This window comes from Scardinius erythrophthalmus, assembly GCF_964197995.2.
Source record: "Scardinius erythrophthalmus genome assembly, chromosome: 14".
Taxonomy (NCBI): Eukaryota; Metazoa; Chordata; class Actinopteri; order Cypriniformes; family Leuciscidae; genus Scardinius; species Scardinius erythrophthalmus.
Genome location: NC_138234.1, coordinates 35,718,174 through 35,738,551, shown reverse-complemented (window position 1 = coordinate 35,738,551; position 20,378 = coordinate 35,718,174). Strand labels below are relative to the sequence as shown.

General features: G+C 38.3%; 1 protein-coding gene across 1 annotated transcript; it reads left to right on the top strand.

Annotated features, from left to right (window-relative positions):
- The first annotated feature begins 873 nt into the window (after positions 1–873).
- On the top strand, positions 874–20,303 carry mccc1 (methylcrotonyl-CoA carboxylase subunit). The gene is made up of 19 exons (XM_081383835.1): positions 874–1,187; positions 1,655–1,698; positions 1,790–1,923; positions 2,448–2,543; positions 2,642–2,763; positions 3,520–3,667; positions 3,741–3,862; positions 3,951–4,062; positions 6,263–6,344; positions 9,916–10,043; positions 10,202–10,385; positions 10,951–11,060; positions 12,867–13,083; positions 13,170–13,256; positions 15,528–15,577; positions 15,737–15,874; positions 15,954–16,061; positions 19,224–19,295; positions 19,375–20,303. The coding sequence occupies exons 1-19, from the start codon at positions 1,132–1,134 to the stop codon at positions 19,495–19,497; spliced, it is 2,133 nt and encodes a 710-aa protein (XP_081239961.1). The 5' UTR covers positions 874–1,131; the 3' UTR covers positions 19,498–20,303.
- Positions 20,304–20,378: the final 75 nt, after the last annotated feature.

Below are 20,378 nucleotides of genomic sequence, written 5' to 3'. Positions count from 1 at the left end.
TATGAAGACTTAATTGACCGAATGTATCCCAGTATTTTTAACAACCCTTGTTGAAAGTGACAACACATAGTGTGACACCATGCTCTTCTGTGTGTTCAGCAAACTTTGTCTTTGTCTTTTTCACAGGTAAGACTTTAAGGCTTGTGTCTATACAGTAAAGATACCTTCTAACTTAATTTACCTATTATTATATTTAACAAAACAGAATATTTAATATACCTTACCCAAACCAACGCAGCCTTCATATTTCATAGATGTCGGGACGGATTTCGCGGGAAATTGCATTCAAACGTCACTGGCTGTGTGTTTAGTAGTGATTTACATTCTTAGTGCGTATCGCCATCTACGGGACAGTTGAGCAATCACTTTTTATTTAATTTCATCTTTTAATCTTCTATCAGTATGTTTATTACTCTAAGCAAGAATTCTATTGTTTGTTTGCTAATTATACATTTAAAAAAACAGGCTTGCAAAGATAATATGGCTGTATACGTTTTTTTTGTTTAGCCATTTTGCTTCCATATTCATAGGCCTATAAGGTGAGATCATATCACATATGTATTTTATTAAAGAAATACATTATATAGAATTTATCTTGTTGCAAAAGTAAGTGTAGATCTATGATGTGTGAGATGAGGATAAAATAAATAAATTAGAATAAATAAATAAATAAATATATATTTTGTATGAATATATATTCACGACAGATTTAAAGCCACACTATTATGTTAAAAAATATATATATTATGGCTTTAAATCTGTCAAGTAAGCCTATGTTAAGTGAAACCTCTTTTTGTTTTGACTTCATATCCCATAATCCCTACACATACGTCAGTCCCCGCCTCCAATCTCTGTCTTCTGATTGGCTGCTGTAAGTACGGTAACGTAAAGAGGACAAACTTAATGTGTTCGCTATTGCTGCCGCTACACTTAGCACCACGTAGCCTATATGATCGTTTTAATGCCATTTCACACGGATTAGTTTGACAGAATATACATGTTTGGAAATAATCCATGAATGTTATGATAATGGAGCTGTAAAACCCATGAAATATATTAAATCAATGCGCTGTTTTAGGGCAGGAGTCGAGTAACTGTTAGTTACACTTGTCATTCGCTAACACAGTGAACATGGCTGCAGTGTTTCTGAAAACTCACATCAACAGAGATATAAACAAACATCTGCTGTAAGTCACAAGCTACTTTATTATATCATGTAAAGAACAAATACAGGTGTTCATTAAAGTTGGCTGTGTTCAGAGGTCAGTGTCTGCATCAGTCGATCTGTCAGAAGTATGACATTCAAACTTTAAGCAAAGTAGCTTTATTTCTCTTTTAAACTAATGCATTCGGACCTTCGAGATTCATTGCACTGATATATTTGTCTACATTCTGCTGTGAAGTCATATATGGGTCAAAAATAACGTGTGATTGTTTATGAATGTGTATTTTGTGCGAGGTGACTGAAGATGAGCTTGTAGTGAAGAGTTATGAATATGTGTGTGTGTGTGATGTTTTGCTGTGTTATTAAGTGATATGTCTGCATGTTTGACCTTAAACGGAGAGGTCATGACCTCTGCGGATGTGTTTGCCCTTGACACTGTTTACTACACAAGCCCAGTGCTCAGATGATCTCTTGCTCTCTTGACTGCAGGACTCTGATCTGGACCAGAGGATCCTTCAGACATGCATCTGTGGGTAAGAGACCTGTCATGGGGATGCGATTAGTATCATTATTATTATTATTATTATGATTATTATTATTTACAGTGGTGTTTCTCCTTCACAGGCCGGATTGAGAAGGTCCTCATTGCTAACAGAGGAGAGATCGCGTGCCGTGTGATGCGGACGGCGAGGAAGATGGGTGTTCGCTCTGTGGCCGTGTACAGTGATGCAGACAGACAGGCCATGCATGTGGCCATGGTGAGGAAACAATTTATGTTAAATGCAATTTGTTTTGTTTTTTTATACCCTGTTATGTACATCTTTATATGTAATTTCATAATTCAGTATTGTCTTTGAAATATGGTTACTGCTGAATGTAGTGACAAGAATTCATGATAAACTACAATATATAATAATAAGTAATTTCTATTGAAACTTATATCCACATTCAATACAATTAAGCACACTTCTTTTTCACAAGGGACTCCAGCTGTCCTGATATCATAACTGCATGTTTTTTTGAGCAGTAAATCAGCATATTACAATGATTTCTGAGGGATCACTGTAATGATAATAAGTAATGATGCTGAAATCTCAGCTTTGATCACAGGAATAAATTACACTTTACTAATATATTCCCATAGAAAACAGCTGTTTTTCATTGTAATAATATTCCACTGTTTTTACTGTATTTTTAATCACATAAATTCAGCCTGGGTGAGCAGAAGAGATTCCTTCAGACACATTAAACAGTAGTAGTTACTGTCTCCTCTGTGACTCAGGCGGATGAGGCGTATCATATCGGACCAGCGGCGTCCCAGCAGAGTTACCTGTGCATGGACAAGATCCTGGACGTGGCCAAGAGATCCGGCGCACAGGTGTGCGGACCTCAACACATGTCTTTCTGAACAACATCTTTCATTATATATATATGTATCATTTAAGAAACTCTCTTTTTTTAAATTGTTTTGGTAAGGCGGTCCATCCTGGATATGGTTTCCTGTCGGAAAATACAGAGTTTGCTGAACAGTGCAAACAAGAAGGCATCATCTTCATCGGCCCACCATCATCAGCCATTCGGGACATGGGAATCAAAAGGTACAACTGCACTCTAGAAAAAGCTTAAGCATCTTGTGAAGAAGTGTGCTTAATAGTGTTGAATGTGCACTTGTAGTGTACTTCAAATCTTAAAAAAGTATATTTTTAAAAACTACTTAATATTACTGAAATATGCCACTTAAGTGTACACTTTCAAAACTGTTTCTGAACACACTTAAGTACTCTTTTAAAAAGTGCACTCAAAAGAAAGGTTTTAGTGTAAAGTACATTTTAACTCATTGTTTTAATCTTTGTTCAGTGCTTAATGTACTATAATGTGTATTACTTGATCATGATTTTAACTTTTGTTTTATTCAATAATACATTTTAAAGTTAATGAATTTTAAATGTTCTAAATTACAACTTAATCATGACAAATGTGTATTTACAAATACACAACATACAAATTTGAATAGAAATGACATTAAAATATATAAAAAATCTACTTTTTAATATCACATAATACTATAATGCTACAGTACAGTCAGCAACACTTTAAATGTATTTCAAAGACATTATAGAATTATGAAGATGTTCTTAAGTCCTGCTTAAATGGGTCAAAAGCACTCTAATTACATTTAATATTACAATCAGTTCACACTTAAGTATATTCTTTTAAGGGATATTATTTCTGTAATAAGTACTATTTTAAAAAGTACGCTAAACTATCAGAAGCAAAGCTTTTCTAACCAACATTAAAGTGTCTTTCCTTTCTATTTATGCAGTAGAAACACATCTTTGTTTCTTGTGTTTTAGCACATCTAAACACATCATGTCAGCTGCAGGCGTGCCAATCATTGAGGGTTACCATGGCGAGGACCAATCAGACGAGAGGCTTCAGAGCGAGGCCGCCAGGATTGGCTACCCTGTGATGATCAAAGCAGTGCGCGGTGGCGGAGGAAAGGTGGCGTGTGTTTCCTCTGAATGATTGTGTAGTGTGTGTTACGCTCGTCTGAAACCTCTGCTTGATCCCACAGGGAATGCGAACCGCACACTCGGAAGCAGAGTTCCTGGAGCAGCTGGAATCCGCTCGGAGAGAGGCTCGCAAGTCTTTCAACGACGACGTGATGCTGGTGGAGAAGTTTGTGGAAAACCCCAGGTGTGTTTGGTTTATCCAGTGTGCGTCACTCACATAGTTTGATGTGTGTGATGTGATGTGTGTGTGTGTGTGTGTGTTGTTGCGTTAGACACGTGGAGGTGCAGGTGTTCGGAGATCAGGCTGGTGATGCAGTCTATCTGTTCGAGAGAGACTGTAGCGTACAGAGACGACACCAGAAGATCATAGAGGAAGCTCCCGGGGTAAGAGTCACACTCACTCACTCAATCACTCACTCACTCACTCACTCACTCAGCATCTTCAGCTTGATCCTGTGTGGGTATGATGTGTGCTGGGGGTGTTAAAGGTTAATAGTTCACCCCAAAATAAAAATTAGCCCATGATTTACTCGCCCTCAAGAGGTATCAGAGTTATATTAAAAAAATGTCCTGGCTCTTTGAAGTCCATAAAAGTGCATCTATCCATGATAAAAGCACTTTTATGATGATAGATGCACTTTTATCATGGATAGATGCACTTTTGATGGATAGATGCCCTTTTATCATGGATAGATGCACTTTTGATGGATAGATGCACTTTTGATGGATAGATGCCCTTTTATCATGGATAGATGCACTTTTGATGGATAGATGCCCTTTTATCATGGATAGATGCACTTTTATGATGGATAGATGCACTTTTATCATGGATAGATGCCCTTTTATCATGGATAGATGCTCTTTTATGATGGATAGATGCACTTTTATCATGGATAGATGCCCTTTTATCATGGATAGATGCTCTTTTATGATGGATAGATGCACTTTTATGATGGATAGATGCACTTTTATGATGGATAGATGCCCTTTTATCATGGATAGATGCACTTTTATCATGGATAGATGCTCTTTTATGATGGATAGATGCCCTTTTATCATGGATAGATGCACTTTTATCATGGATAGATGCACTTTTATGATGATAGATGCACTTTTATCATGGATAGATGCACTTTTATGATGGATAGATGCACTTTTATGATGATAGATGCACTTTTATCATGCATAGATGCACTTTTATGATGGATAGATGCACTTTTATGATGGATAGATGCACTTTTATCATGGATAGATGCACTTTTATCATGGATAGATGCCCTTTTATCATGGATAGATGCTCTTTTATGATGGATAGATGCACTTTTATCATGGATAGATGCCCTTTTATCATGGATAGATGCACTTTTATGATGATAGATGCACTTTTATCATGGATAGATGCCCTTTTATCATGGATAGATGCTCTTTTATGATGGATAGATGCACTTTTATGATGGATAGATGCACTTTTATGATGGATAGATGCACTTTTATCATGGATAGATGCACTTTTGATGGATAGATGCCCTTTTATCATGGATAGATGCACTTTTATGATGATAAATGCACTTTCATCATGGATAGATGCCCTTTTATGATGGATAGATGCACTTTTATGATGGATAGATGCACTTTTATGATGGATAGATGGATAGATGCACTTTTATGATGGATAGATGCACTTTTATGATGGATAGATGCCCTTTTATCATGGATAGATGCACTTTTATCATGGATAGATGCTCTTTTATCATGGATAGATGCCCTTTTATCATGGATTGATGCACTTTTATGATGGATAGATGCACTTTTATGATGGATAGATGCACTTTTATGATGGATAGATGCACTTTTATGATGGATAGATGCACTTTTATCATGGATAGATGCACTTTTATCATGGATAGATGCCCTTTTATCATGGATAGATGCTCTTTTATGATGGATAGATGCACTTTTATAATGGATAGATGCCCTTTTATCATGGATAGATGCACTTTTATGATGATAGATGCCCTTTTTTCATGGATAGATGCACTTTTATGATGATAGATGCACTTTTATCATGGATAGATGCACTTTTATGATGATAGATGCACTTTTATCATGGATAGATGCACTTTTATGATGATAGATGCACTTTTATCATGGATAGATGCACTTTTATGATGGATAGATGCACTTTTATCATGGATAGATGCACTTTTATGATGGATAGATGCACTTTTATGATGGATAGATGCACTTTTATGATGATAGATGCACTTTTATCATGGATAGATGCACTTTTATCATGGATATTTCATCATGGAATGCACTTTTATGGACTTCAAAACAGAAACAGCCATTCACTGCCATTATAAAGCTTGGTAGAGCCAGGGCATTTTTTAATATAACTCCGATTGTATTCGTCTGAAAGAAGAAAGTCATAAACACCTAGGATGACTTGAGGGCGAGTACATCATGGGCTAATTTTCATTTTTGGGTGAACTATCCCTTAAATGTAACTGACCTGGCTTGATTTGTGCGTGTGTGTGTGTGCTTGTGTGTGTGTGTCCGTGTGTGTGTGTGTGTGTGTCAACAGCCAGGCATCAGTCCTGAGGTCCGGCAGAAGCTCGGAGAGGCTGCAGTGCGGGCAGCCAAAGCAGTCAACTATGTTGGAGCAGGTGATGATGATGTCATGTGACCTCTGTGATGCATTAGTTTGATGACAGTATGTACACAACCATTCAAAAGTTTGGGGTCTGTATTTTTTTATTTTTTTTTAAAGAAACGTATACTTTCATTCAGCAAGCATGCATTACATCGATCACAACTGACTGTAAATACATTTAGAATCTTACAAAAGATTCGATTTCAAAATAAATGCTGTTTTATTGAACAATATATTCATAAAAAAACACCAGAAAAAAATCCTGGAAAATATAAAGCAGCTCAAGAAACATTTATTAACCCTTGTGTTATGTTGCGGGTCAATTTGACCCGTTTAGATTTTCTAGTTGTTGGAAATACTGGTTAACCTATGTTTTTTTTCTCGATATTTTGTGACTTTTTCTCATTTATCATCATGAACATGCATGCAAAGTTTCAACATGCTGGTGTTTTTTGACATATACAAACAAAATTACTGTTCCTTTCGTGATGTTCGCGGGTCAATTTGACCCGCATATTTTAACGCTCTAAGGCAACTGTACGGACCCAAAATAATAACATTTCTTGGTTATATTTTGTTATTTTATTTTTTTACTAACTTATGAAGCTAAAAAAATTGTTTTACACACTTATTTCAATACAGAAAAATATTTTGTCAGCCACAGATGGTAAAAATGACCTATCATTTATTTTTTCAAGCTACCTGAAATAACATTAAACCTTTTTTTTTTCTTGATATTTTGTGACTTTTTCTCATTTATCATCATGAACATGCATGCAAAGTTTCAACATGCTGGTGTTTTTTGACATATACAAACAAAATAAATGTTCCTTTCGTGATGTTCGCGGGTCAATTTGACCCGCATATTTTAACGCTCTAAGGCAACTGTACGGAACCAAAATAATAACATTTCTTGGTTATATTTTGTTATTTTATTTTTGATCATGAACATGCATGCAAAGTTTTAACATACTGGTGTTTTTTTTTTTGGACAAATACAAACAAAATTACTATTACGTTTGTGATGTCCATCATAGGCAGCTATTCAAAAGCAACTGTACAGACACAAAATAAAAACATTTATTTTATGTATGTCAGGGCATCAACTCCAGTTCTAAAGTGTAAGTTTATCTAAAAGTGCTCTAACCCAAACCATACACACTTGAAAAAGCTAAATCATGGTGTTCAGAATTAATTGCAAATTACAAATGAACATCTTTGACAGACACAGATAGTAAAATAAGCTCTCATTATATATTCAAGATATCTGAAATATCTTGAGACTTCAACATAGACAGCAGGAAAAATTTGCTCAGATTAACTGATTAATTGTTCAGTTATGATGTTCTAAGCAAAAAAAAAAAGAAAAAAGTTAAAAAAATGTATATGCAAATATATATAAATATAACGTATATTCAAATTTTAAATAGTTTTAAAAAATGGTTAAAAAACTTTTTCATTAAATCATATCTTCAGATATATATTTTTTGGAATATTTGACAAATGCTGATATTAAAAGTTTACAGTTTGAACCTGAATCTTTGTTGTTTTTCATAGTGTGATTTTTGAGGAATTGTATTGAATCCAATGCGGGTCAATTTGACCCGGACCATAAGGGGAGTGCACAGAATTCCAACATAACACGAGGGTTAAATTCAAAATAATCATAAATGTTTCTTGAGCACCAAATCGTCATATTAGAGTGATTTCTGAAGGATCATGTGACACTGAAGACTGGAGTAATGATGCTGAAAATTCGGCTTTGATCACAGCAATAAATTATATTTTAGTTGTTGCTGTTTGAGCATGAAAACGTCCCTCCAGCGGGAGTTCTTTTCTATATCAGTGTCAGTGTTTCTGAACACCATTGTAGTCTTGAGTTTCTTCCGGGAACGAACACGTCACAATATTCCTCATTTAAATAATTCATGCGCAGAATAAAGGGGCGGGGCCTGGTTGAGTTGGTTAGTAGTGTGTTAAACTGGCGGTTATGGTAAGGGGCGGGACATTTCCAAAACACACTCAAAGCACTTGGCCAATCACAACACACTGATCCAGCCGACCAATCAGAGTAGGGCTGGGCGATATGGAGCAAAAAATATATCTCGATATATTTTGCTATATCTCGAAATACGATATATATCTCGGTATCTTTACAGGGAAAATAACCCCCCAAAAACTACTGCAAAAACAAATATGCCAAATACCACAGTCTTTTTTTATTGAAGTGCAAATAGGTAGGCTGTTCATGTAGGAACAAAGTGCTTCTGTATCATTTAAAAAAAATAAAATCCCTGTAAACAAAAATAATAATTTAACTGTAAAACAAAGGAAGAAATAATACATATTGCACTATTTTAAATAAACCTGTATAGAAATATCATTACTAATTTTGGCAAAAAAAAAAAAAAAAAAAGCCATATATCCCCCAAAAACTGCACCACTGTAGAGTAAAACATTAATTTAAAAAAAAGTGATAAAAATACATCTAAAAATTGACATGATTGTTACAAAATCACACTGTCTGGGGCCTCTGGGGAACTCAGAACAACTGCTAGCATAAAGTTTAAGGTAAAAATAACTGCCATTAAATTATAGTATCTGACTACTATGCAATTAGATAAACTGTTCATTCATTACATCACTTTACCTCTGTCTTTATCCACCTTTATCCGCTTCTCTTCTTTTTGGCACTGTATATAGCAGAATAGGTAACTTGGCTAATGCTAATTTATAGAATGAATAGAATGAATGAGGCATTTATATAGCGCTTTCATATGTACTACTGTACACCCAAAGCGCTTTACAATCATATCAGGGGTCTCTCCTCAACCATAATTTATAATGTGTCATGTAAATTCGGCCATCCGTCACAATCAGGAAACTTTCACCGTGTCTAGAGCTGGCGCGAGCTGCCAGGCCCGTTTCTACAGGGGAGCATGTTAAGTGTGAGTGCGCCCTCAAACAAAAGCAATGCGGCGAGAGGGGACGCTACACAAAAAATTACCAACAACAACTGATCGCGCGCGCGCTGTTTCTGACGCACTTCAAGCACTCGCTGGGCGGGGAAAGATTGATGTGCCTGACCGGACTCGGGGGACTTGGATGAATGAGACAACACGCGAGGGGAGGGGGAACAAAAGCAAGGAGGCGGAGGAGGGCGGGGGCGAGCACAGAGAAGGTAAACAAGCAAATTGGCGAAATCAGAATTAAATATAAACAATATATCGATATATACGATATGTCAAAATAAAAAAAAATATCTCGATATATCGTAAATATCGAGATATCGCCCACCCCTAAATCAGAGCACAGTGTGGAGGAGGGGCTTCATAGAGACAGGAACTGAACAGAGCGTTACTGACAGACTGGGGAGAGAGGAGCTGCAACAATGGAGAATATGAGGAGAATAATCAACTTTCAAGCAGGAAAACCTGTTCTAGTAGACTCAAAGACTTTAAAAGACCATAATATGTTCTCTTTAAAAGAAATCAACAGTTTTATTCACCAATAAGAAGTTTACCAATCAACAAGAAACAATGGATAAGTCAATGATAACTGAATTTTTATTTTTGGCTGAACAGGAACTGTGGAGTTCATCATGGACGCGCAGCACAACTTCTACTTCATGGAGATGAACACGCGTCTGCAGGTGGAGCATCCCGTCTCGGAGATGATCACAGGAACAGACCTGGTGGAGTGGCAACTGCGTGTAAGACTCCAAACACTGCCCTTCAGAAGCTACCTAACATACTGACATAAAAGTCATTTGCAGATTTGTCCACAAGGGGTCACAATAACACCTGCTTGCCTTACTCGTTTGTGGCTGCATTAAATTCAGAGTGGTGCCATGTGGTGTGTGTCCCTCAGGTGGCAGCGGGGGAGAAGTTGCCCCTCACGCAGGAGCAGATCATGTTGCGGGGTCATTCTTTTGAAGCCAGAATATACGCTGAAGACCCCAATAACGACTTCCTCCCCGGAGCGGGACCCCTGCTACACCTGTCCACCCCGCAGGGGGACCCGTGCACACGCATAGAGACCGGCGTTCGAGAAGGTGGAATCATTTATTACATAGTCACTTAATGTATTCAAATGGCTTTCTTTTATAGTTTAAATAATATTTCTTCCCCACTTTAAAATATTTAATATTAATTGTTTTTGTATCATGGTACTGATATCTTTCACAATATTAACTTCTCATTTATTGAACTGTTGTATAAAATCAATATCACATTTGACAAAAACAACACTTGTGTGATATATCATGATATACTGTACAAACTCATACATACAAAACTCATGATAACGTGAATTTTAGGAGCATTATAACCTTTCCTTTTTCAATAATCCATTACACTCTGATGTGCATCACAATACACAAGAAAAGATCTGTTGCTACTTGTGTTTCATTGTGACTTGAGGAAAAACATGTAATGATTATGGCACATAAACAATCCAGAATTACGCTCCTGGACAATGATGTTTTGCCCTTGATAATACTTAATCATTAACTAAAAATACCTTTATTAGAGAATAAATATGAGCACGTCACAGTCATTCATGAATGATTTAGTTCAGTGTTGGTTAGTAATGCTGTACGTCTGTTCATAATGTCTAAGGTGATGAGGTGTCTGCCCATTATGACCCCATGATCGCTAAACTGGTGGTTTGGGGAGAAGATCGCTCCGCTGCTCTGAAGAGACTCAGATACTGCCTTCGACAATACAATGTAAGCACACATTCTCATCCACAAGCTCTGATATTTTACTATCTTTAGTATCTCATTTATTTCAAGTAACAAAAATGTTTTTTAATTGCATAAGGTTTGGTCACATTAGTGAAAAAGGTCCATTGTTCATTGTCAGCACTGCAGCAATACAGATACAGAAGTACTTCTATATAGTTGAGTAATGCAGTGAGTTATTGTCATGTGCAGATTATTTCTCAATTATTACACCGCTCTCTGCAATGCTTGATTCTGATTGGTCAGTCCGAGGCGTGTTATTCCCCGATAACAACCGTCGTCAATAGCAACGCTGAATAACATCCGGGTATCTGAAGCCTGAGCATGTTTCATGTCTGTCGTTTCACACCGAGACTCGCTCTTCCTCCATTCATACTAATGCAGCTGCTGCCATCTTGCGTCTCTGTTAAATGTTTTCAACGACTTAAAAATAAAATCAAAGAACTTCAGATAGTACTGTAATATTGTTGCTGTGTTTATATTCTTGCCAGGATTGTTTTGTACATGGATTATAAGATAATAAACGGGTACGATTTCAAAATAGTTTAATCTCAAATCAATATCTCTTGTCCCCATAATCATCTATATGGTGAAAAGCTGTGTAATGAGTGATATCTGGACTTCATCCCTTAAAGTCCCCCTGTAGTCAATCATTTTATCCCTTAACACTGATCTTTGATCACCAAAATGACATATTTAAACGTTTTTTCCTTGAAAAAAAAATCATTATTTCTAAAAATATCTTGAATGTAACTCTACACGCTTGCCTCATTTAGTATGCATGGTTCTATGAATATGCAAATGAGCCCCGCCTCCACTCACTCACTCAGCTCAGAGATCCACTGGTTGGCGATCACACGTTGATCTGATTGGTTACAAGGTAGTTTGTGACGTCAGAAACACCAGCGATTTCAAAGCGTGTTTTTGAGACTGTCTTTGGTTCACTGCAGTTTTAAAGAGAAAATACTCCGCAATGGTGTCGACTTATGAATTTACACATGGTTTGTGTTTAACCACATTAAAAACACCACATAGACATATAAACAACATTAAAAGCTGGATTTTCACCAGAGTTGTGGCTCGTTTCGGCTAAAAGTCGCCTGCTAGAAACTTTTTTTCTTTGCGGAAGCCTTGCGTTGAGTGGACTAATGAAATATTTAAACAAAAATCTATATTTTGTGCCCAATTATTGACTTAAGTAAGAAATAACGTGTAATGAGCAAGATAATGTATATGCAGTGGGTTGTTATCGCAGAAGAAACCCCTTCAGGGTGTTACAAGCCCTGACCTGAATCTGATCACCCTGTCAGGGATTGTCCTGTGATAACAACCGACTGGATGTACAGGACATTATTACATTACCTTTTCTAACCATCAGCTACCAAGACATTTAAGAACAACAGTACCACACAATCTACTTCAACTGAATTAGATTTTATGGAAGCCTGATTCCGTCACAGAATAAAACATTTTAAAAGATAATTGCGTTTTTTTTTATCTCACAATTGCGAGTTTACATTTCTGACTGGAATTTCTGAATTGCGAGAGATAAAGTCAGAATTGTGAGATGTAAACTCGCAATTGTGAGATAAAAAGTCACAGTTATCTTTTAGAATGTTTTATTCTGTGGCGGAAACAGGCTTAGAGATGTCCTTCACTATTCTAAATATATGAATTTCCCATGTATTCCACACGGGATCACATGGATTTCACATAGAAACTGTTCCTAAAACCGCACGTTACCCATGTGCAAAGTGTTCCACGTGTATTTAACAAATGTACATTTGACAGATTGTGGGTCTCAACACCAACATCGACTTCCTGCTGAGTCTTTCGGGGCATCCCGAGTTTGCGGCGGGGAACGTTCACACCAGCTTCATCCCGCAGCACTACGATCAGCTGTTCCCCGCGGCCCAGAGCCCGTGCGGTGCGGTGCTGTGTCAGGCCGCTCTGGGTCTGCTGCTCCGAGAGAAGCGGCACACCGAGGAGTTCAGGGACCAGTCCAGTGGTGAGGACGGCTCGGTGTTCATTGATGTTGTTGGTTCAGTGTGTGTGACGCTTGTTTGAGATGTTAACCTGAGCTTCCTCTTGCAGACATGTACTCACCGTTTGCCTCCAGTAACGGGAGACGACTCAATGTCCTGCACTGCAGGAACTTGACACTGCAGCTCGGGGACAACAGTGAGTGTGCACACACACACACACACACACACACACACACACACACACACACACAGCCTAGCCACGATGCCTGCCTGAACCAGTGAAGGTTTGACTCTGAACGATCACTTCAGGAGAACAGTTACACCTGACAAATCTACAGGAACATCATCCATAAATATTCTGCATTCTTGTAGATTTCTATAGGATGAATTCAGTAAATCAGTAATTAAGATCATATCTGCGCTGTAGTTAACACTTTCACAAATAATTATTGTTATATTACTGTAATCACTATGTACATTTTCCTGTCTGCATATTTGAATAATTAGCACGTCTTGCCAATCATTACCGCAAGCTAATGCATAGCTTTATATGATGCAAGGTTTATATCGCAATATTACTTTTGAGATTTTTTTTCTTTTTAACTTTAGAAAATTGTTTTTACACAATCAGGATTTATTCATTGGTTTACTTATATATGTTCTGATTAATGTCACGCATTTTGGAAAGGTCAGGGGTCAAGCTCTTGCAAAGTTAATCATGATTAACTCTTTCCCCGCCACTGAAAGAATTTTCCGGCTATTAATGTTTTCGCTGTTCTGCGGTAGAGGGTGCTAGTACATATAAGTGTATATTGTATATTTATATGTATAGTTAATGTTTTTAAAATATTGGTAAGACTACACTAAGGTTCCAATAGTTTAAGTTAGTTAATGCATTAACTAATATTAACTAACAATGAGCAATACATTCATTGCAGTTCTTAAGTACTAACTGTTCATTGTTAGTTAATGTTCATTAACCCCTTAAACCCTGAGGCCATTTTTGGAGTTGTTTTGTCTGAGTGACACACAAAAAAGTAAAGACTCATAACTTCAAAACTATAACAAGGAGAGTCAAAAGGTGGGTATCGTTTGATAGAACTCTTTTCAAATTTTTTGAAAATATAAATTACATTACATTTGGACATTCTCCTGCCGAGAAACTGCTGATAAATACAAAAAAAAAAAACATAATTTTTATTATGATTTTGCATATCTCTCTTGTTTGACATGCAATAACTTGGGAAGGAAATATGGTAGCAGATTAATTCTTTTTTGGGGAAGTACCCCTAAATGTGAGCTGCATCTGACTCAAATTTTGTGGCGATCGCATAAAGTACTCAAACGTTACAGCATTTGGAACAAAGGTAGCCTTTTTGTTTAGTCCTCGCACATTTGGAAAGCAATAAAAAAAATGAGTTTTCTGAGTGACATACACAAAACTACAGACTCATAACTTCAAAACTATAGCAAGGAGAGTCAAAAGGTAGGTATCGTTTGAAAGAACACTTTTCAAATTTTTTGAAAATATAAATTACATTACATTTGGACATTCTGCTGCCGAGAAACTGCTGATAAAAGACAAAAAATATATATATTTTTTATAATGATAATGCATATCTTTCTTATTTGACATGGTTTAACTCAGGAAGGAAATAAGGTAGGAGGAAAATTCTTTTTTGGGGAAGTCCCTCTACATATGAGCTGCATCTGGATAAAATTTTGTGGTGATTGGATAAAGTAATCAAAAGTTACAGCAAGAAAAAAAAAGATAGCCTTTTTGTTGAGACCTTGACGCCCCCTCATGGGCATTTTTGATAGTGTTTCACCATGAAGAATATCTTATCATAAAAGCAATGGATAAAGTTAATTTTGGGCTCATTTTAATTGTATTAATATGCTGTAAAAAATGAAGTGCCATTTTCAACGATTTTTTTAATGTTTCATGAGATGTATGATGTTTTTGACACATTGCAGTACATAGTACAAAAAAGTATTTTATAGATTATGATTTTTTTTATATTTATCAGCAAATAACTCAGCAATACTTAAGAGTTTTTCAAATTGGCTACATTCACTGTAAAGTTCAGACTCCTAAGGTTTCAAATGACACCAATTTTGTTTGAATCAAGGCAATATTTTTGAAAAATATGATAATGAATATTTTCGCAGCTAGGTGGCGCCATGGGTGGCGCACGCGGTCGGTACACTCCGGTTTAGAGAGACTTTAGAGAGAGTTTAGAGATTTTAGATTAGAGTTTAGAGTTTAGAGAGAAATATGCATAATTGTCATATAAAATAATGGCACAATGCAAAAGAAAATACGAATTGTCCTAAATAGGCTTAGTTTTCTTTAAGAAAAATATATTTTTTTAGATTTTGGGGTGAAATATGACCTGGACATTTCCTTTGTGTCTGTCAGATTCACCCAGATGATATTTAACTAATTTTATTATTCCTTCTACAGAAGTGGCATTAGCTGTTACATTCAATCCAGATGGGACGTACAGTATGGAGGTAAATGATGTTTTTAGACTGTAAAGATGATCTGCATTGCCAAATCAAAAAGAATAGCAGGGTTTTTGTCAGAGATTTTGCAGTCTTAGTCAGAACAACGACTGTCATGCACCAAATATAACCTTTCACTGGGGTCTCTGGGTCATTTTTGGTTGTTAGACTGGAGGTCAGGTGTTCCACGTGTCAGGGGAGCTGCAGCTGGAGGGTGGCGTGACCTTCCTGTGCTGCTCCGTGAATGGGGTTCTGTCCCGACCCAAACTAGTCATTCTGGACAACACTGTACACATCTTTTCTATGGTGGGTTTCTTTCTCCCTTTGAATTACGCTTCAGCTTTTTTGTCAAGGTTGTGTATGATCTTTTTGTGTTCTCTTTCAGGAGGGAAGTGCTCAGGTGGATGTGCCTGTGCCCAAGTTCCTGGCTGGTGTAAGTGGCGCCAGTGCACAGGGTGGCGCTGTTGCACCCATGACCGGCACTATTGAAAAGGTATTTAGGCAGCTGTGGTTGAATTTTGTGTACTGTACATCCTCTATACAGTATGCCAGACTATTATGTGTAAAAAAGGTCACATTTACAGACAAAATGGTAATTAAAGTGCCCCATTATGCTTTTCTGAATCCACTTTAATGCACTTCATAAGGATGAGGACTTGTGCTGGAATTGATACGGTGAAACAAACGTCGTCTGTTCGTATCACTATCTAACAAGTACTGAGGAAGATCCAGTGCTTAAATTCAGATAGGCATTTCACTCCTGACATGTGCTGTCGACCAATCACAACAGACTGGGCCATTGGATCAATCAGAGCAGAGTAGACCAATCACAACAGACTGGGCCATCTGACCAATCAGAGCAGAGTAGACCAATCACAACAGACTGGGCCATCTGACCAATCAGAGCAAAGTAGACCAATCACAATAGACTGGGCCATCTGACCAATCAGAGCAAAGTAGACCAATCACAACAGACTGGGCCATCTGTCCAATCAGAGCAGAGTAGACCAATCACAACAGACTGGGTCATCTGACCAATCAGAGCAGAGTAGACCAATCACAACAGACTGGGCCATCTGACCAATCAGAGTAGAGTAGACCAATCACAACAGACTGGGCCATCTGACCAATCAGAGCAGAGTAGACCAATCACAACAGATTGAGTCATCTGACCAATCAGAGCAGAGTAGACCAATCACAACAGACTGGGCCATCTGACCAATCAGAGCAGAGTAGACCAATCACAACAGACTGGATCATCTGACCAATCAGAGCAGAGTAGACCAGTCACAACAGACTGGGCCATCTGACCAATCAGAGCAGAGTAGACCAGTCACAACAGACTGGATCATCTGACCAATCAGAGCAGAGTAGACCAATCACAACAGACTGGGCCATCTGACCAATCAGAGCAGAGTAGACCAGTCACAACAGACTGAGTCATCTGACCAATCAGAGTAGAGTAGACCAATCACAACAGACTGGGCCATCTGACCAATCAGAGCAGAGTAGACCAATCACAACAGATTGAGTCATCTGACCAATCAGAGCAGAGTAGACCAATCACAACAGATTGAGTCATCTGACCAATCAGAGCAGAGTAGACCAGTCACAACAGACTGGGCCATCTGACCAATCAGAGCAGAGTAGACCAATCACAACAGATGGAGTCATCTGACCAATCAGAGCAGAGTAGACCAATCACAACAGATGGAGTCATCTGACCAATCAGAGCAGAGTAGACCAGTCACAACAGACTGGATCATCTGACCAATCAGTGCAGAGTAGACCAATCACAACAGATTGAGTCATCTGACCAATCAGAGCAGAGTAGACCAGTCACAACAGATGGAGTCATCTGACCAATCAGAGCAGAGTAGACCAATCACAACAGATTGAGTCATTTGACCAATCAGAGCAGAGTAGACCAATCACAACAGATTGAGTCATCTGACCAATCAGAGCAGAGTAGACCAGTCACAACAGACTGGGCCATCTGACCAATCAGAGCAGAGTAGACCAATCACAACAGAATGGGCCATCTGACCAATCAGAGCAGAGTAGACCAATCACAACAGATGGAGTCATCTGACCAATCAGAGCAGAGTAGACCAGTCACAACAGACTGGATCATCTGACCAATCAGAGCAGAGTAGACCAATCACAACAGACTGGATCATCTGACCAATCAGAGCAGAGTAGACCAATCACAACAGACTGGGTCATCTGACCAATCAGAGCAGAGTAGACCAGTCACAACAGACTGGATCATCTGACCAATCAGAGCAGAGTAGACCAATCACAACAGACTGGATCATCTGACCAATCAGAGCAGAGTAGACCAGTCACAACAGACTGGGTCATCTGACCAATCAGAGCAGAGTAGACCAATCACAACAGATTGAGTCATTTGACCAATCAGAGCAGAGTAGACCAATCACAACAGATGGAGTCATCTGACCAATCAGAGCAGAGTAGACCAGTCACAACAGACTGGGCCATCTGACCAATCAGAGCAGAGTAGACCAATCACAACAGACTGGGCCATCTGACCAATCAGAGCAGAGTAGACCAATCACAACAGATGGAGTCATCTGACCAATCAGAGCAGAGTAGACCAGTCACAACAGACTGGGCCATCTGACCAATCAGAGCAGAGTAGACCAATCACAACAGACTGGATCATCTGACCAATCAGAGCAGAGTAGACCAATCACAACAGATGGAGTCATCTGACCAATCAGAGCAGAGTAGACCAGTCACAACAAACTGGATCATCTGACCAATCAGAGCAGAGTAGACCAATCACAACAGACTGGATCATCTGACCAATCAGAGCAGAGTAGACCAGTCACAACAGACTGGATCATCTGACCAATCAGAGCAGAGTAGACCAATCACAACAGACTGGATCATCTGACCAATCAGAGCAGAGTAGACCAGTCACAACAGACTGGATCATCTGACCAATCAGAGCAGAATAGACCAATCACAACAGACTGGATCATCTGACCAATCAGAGCAGAGTAGACCAATCACAACAGACTGGATCATCTGACCAATCAGAGCAGAGTAGACCAATCACAACAGATGGAGTCATCTGACCAATCAGAGCAGAGTAGACCAGTCACAACAGACTGGATCATCTGACCAATCAGAGCAGAGTAGACCAATCACAACAGACTGGATCATCTGACCAATCAGAGCAGAGTAGACCAGTCACAACAGACTGGATCATCTGACCAATCAGAGCAGAGTAGACCAATCACAACAGACTGGATCATCTGACCAATCAGAGCAGAGTAGACCAGTCACAACAGACTGGATCATCTGACCAATCAGAGCAGAGTAGACCAATCACAACAGACTGAGCCATCTGACCAATCAGAGTAGAGTTCTTTATCTAACCATTTCAGACACTGTGAGAAGAGAGCTGATGCTGCACTGTATATTATGAGAAAAATTAAGTGTTTTTTGACCTTGGATGCATGTAAACTTATTGTAGGAGAATCCGAAACAAAATCAGGAGCCTTTAAAGTAGCATAATAGGGGCACTTTACTCTATCTGTCAGCCGAACTGTGAGTCTGTCTGGTTTCAGTAGAGAGTGCTTGCTATCGTCACTGCACTGGAACTCGTGCTTTGCTGTGTTTGTAGGTGCTAGTCAAGGCTGGAGACTCGGTCCAGAAAGGAGATCCCTTAATGGTGATGAATGCCATGAAAATGGAGGTGAGGCTCTGTCACTTTCTCATTGAGTGCACTTTATAGTCCACATCACAACTGATGGTGTCCTCCTCTTCCTGGGCAGCACACCATCCGTGCGCCCAAAGCAGGGGTCATCAAGAAGGTGTTCTTCAAGGAGGGCTCGCAGGCCAACCGCCACGCAGCTTTAGTAGAGATGGAGGAAGAGGAAGCAGCTGCAGCCGAGTAAACCCCATCACAGCCACATCTCAGACAGACGGAGGGAGATCCTGAACATGATCTTGAAGCACTACAAATTAGTTTGGATCTTTTGAGATTTGAAAAGCAAACTAGAAACTTTCTTGCGTATCTAAAAACTGTTACCTGTAGCTTTCTTTGTGTGGAATTCATTCCCTAATAACTTAGTGTTTCTGTGGTTCCTTGGTTTATTTGTACCATGTTGTAATTTTTTTGATGAAGATTAACACTTAGATGACTGTGGACTGGCTTGCCATCTCCCTTTAAACACAAGTATTTGCATTTCAACAAAACCAATCCACTCATGTTATTTCCAGTCCCTTTCTTGTCAAATATCATAGCACACTTGTGAAGCATTACTTATGATTGTCATCTGAGGGGAATAAGGTGCCTTGATGTAGGTTTGATTACTGAAGGAAATGTCTAGAATCTGTATCTCTGAACCTTTTTAACCTTCATCATTAAAGGGTTTGTTTTCTATTAAGTCTCTTGAGTCTCCAATTAAATTAAGGATTTTCCACCTTCAATATTTAAGTTCACAATTATTCTGACCGCTGTCAAGAATTTATTCATTGTTTTACCAAATTGAATTCCTGTTCTAATTCTATGCAACAAATTTATCTATGAAAAAAAAAAAATCAGTTTTTAATCCAAATTCATGTTCCATTAATGGAAGTAAACACTACCAACTGGTACTGTATAGAGTATACTTAAGTTTATTTATATTGCACATGTTTCTACATGAAGCTAACACAAACTGCTGTACATAAATGTCATTAAACAGCATAAGCAAATACGAAATAGAAATCATTTAATTTTTTTTTATCCTAGTGCTATTTTGCATGCATGAAATGTATTTATGCCAAAGGTGAA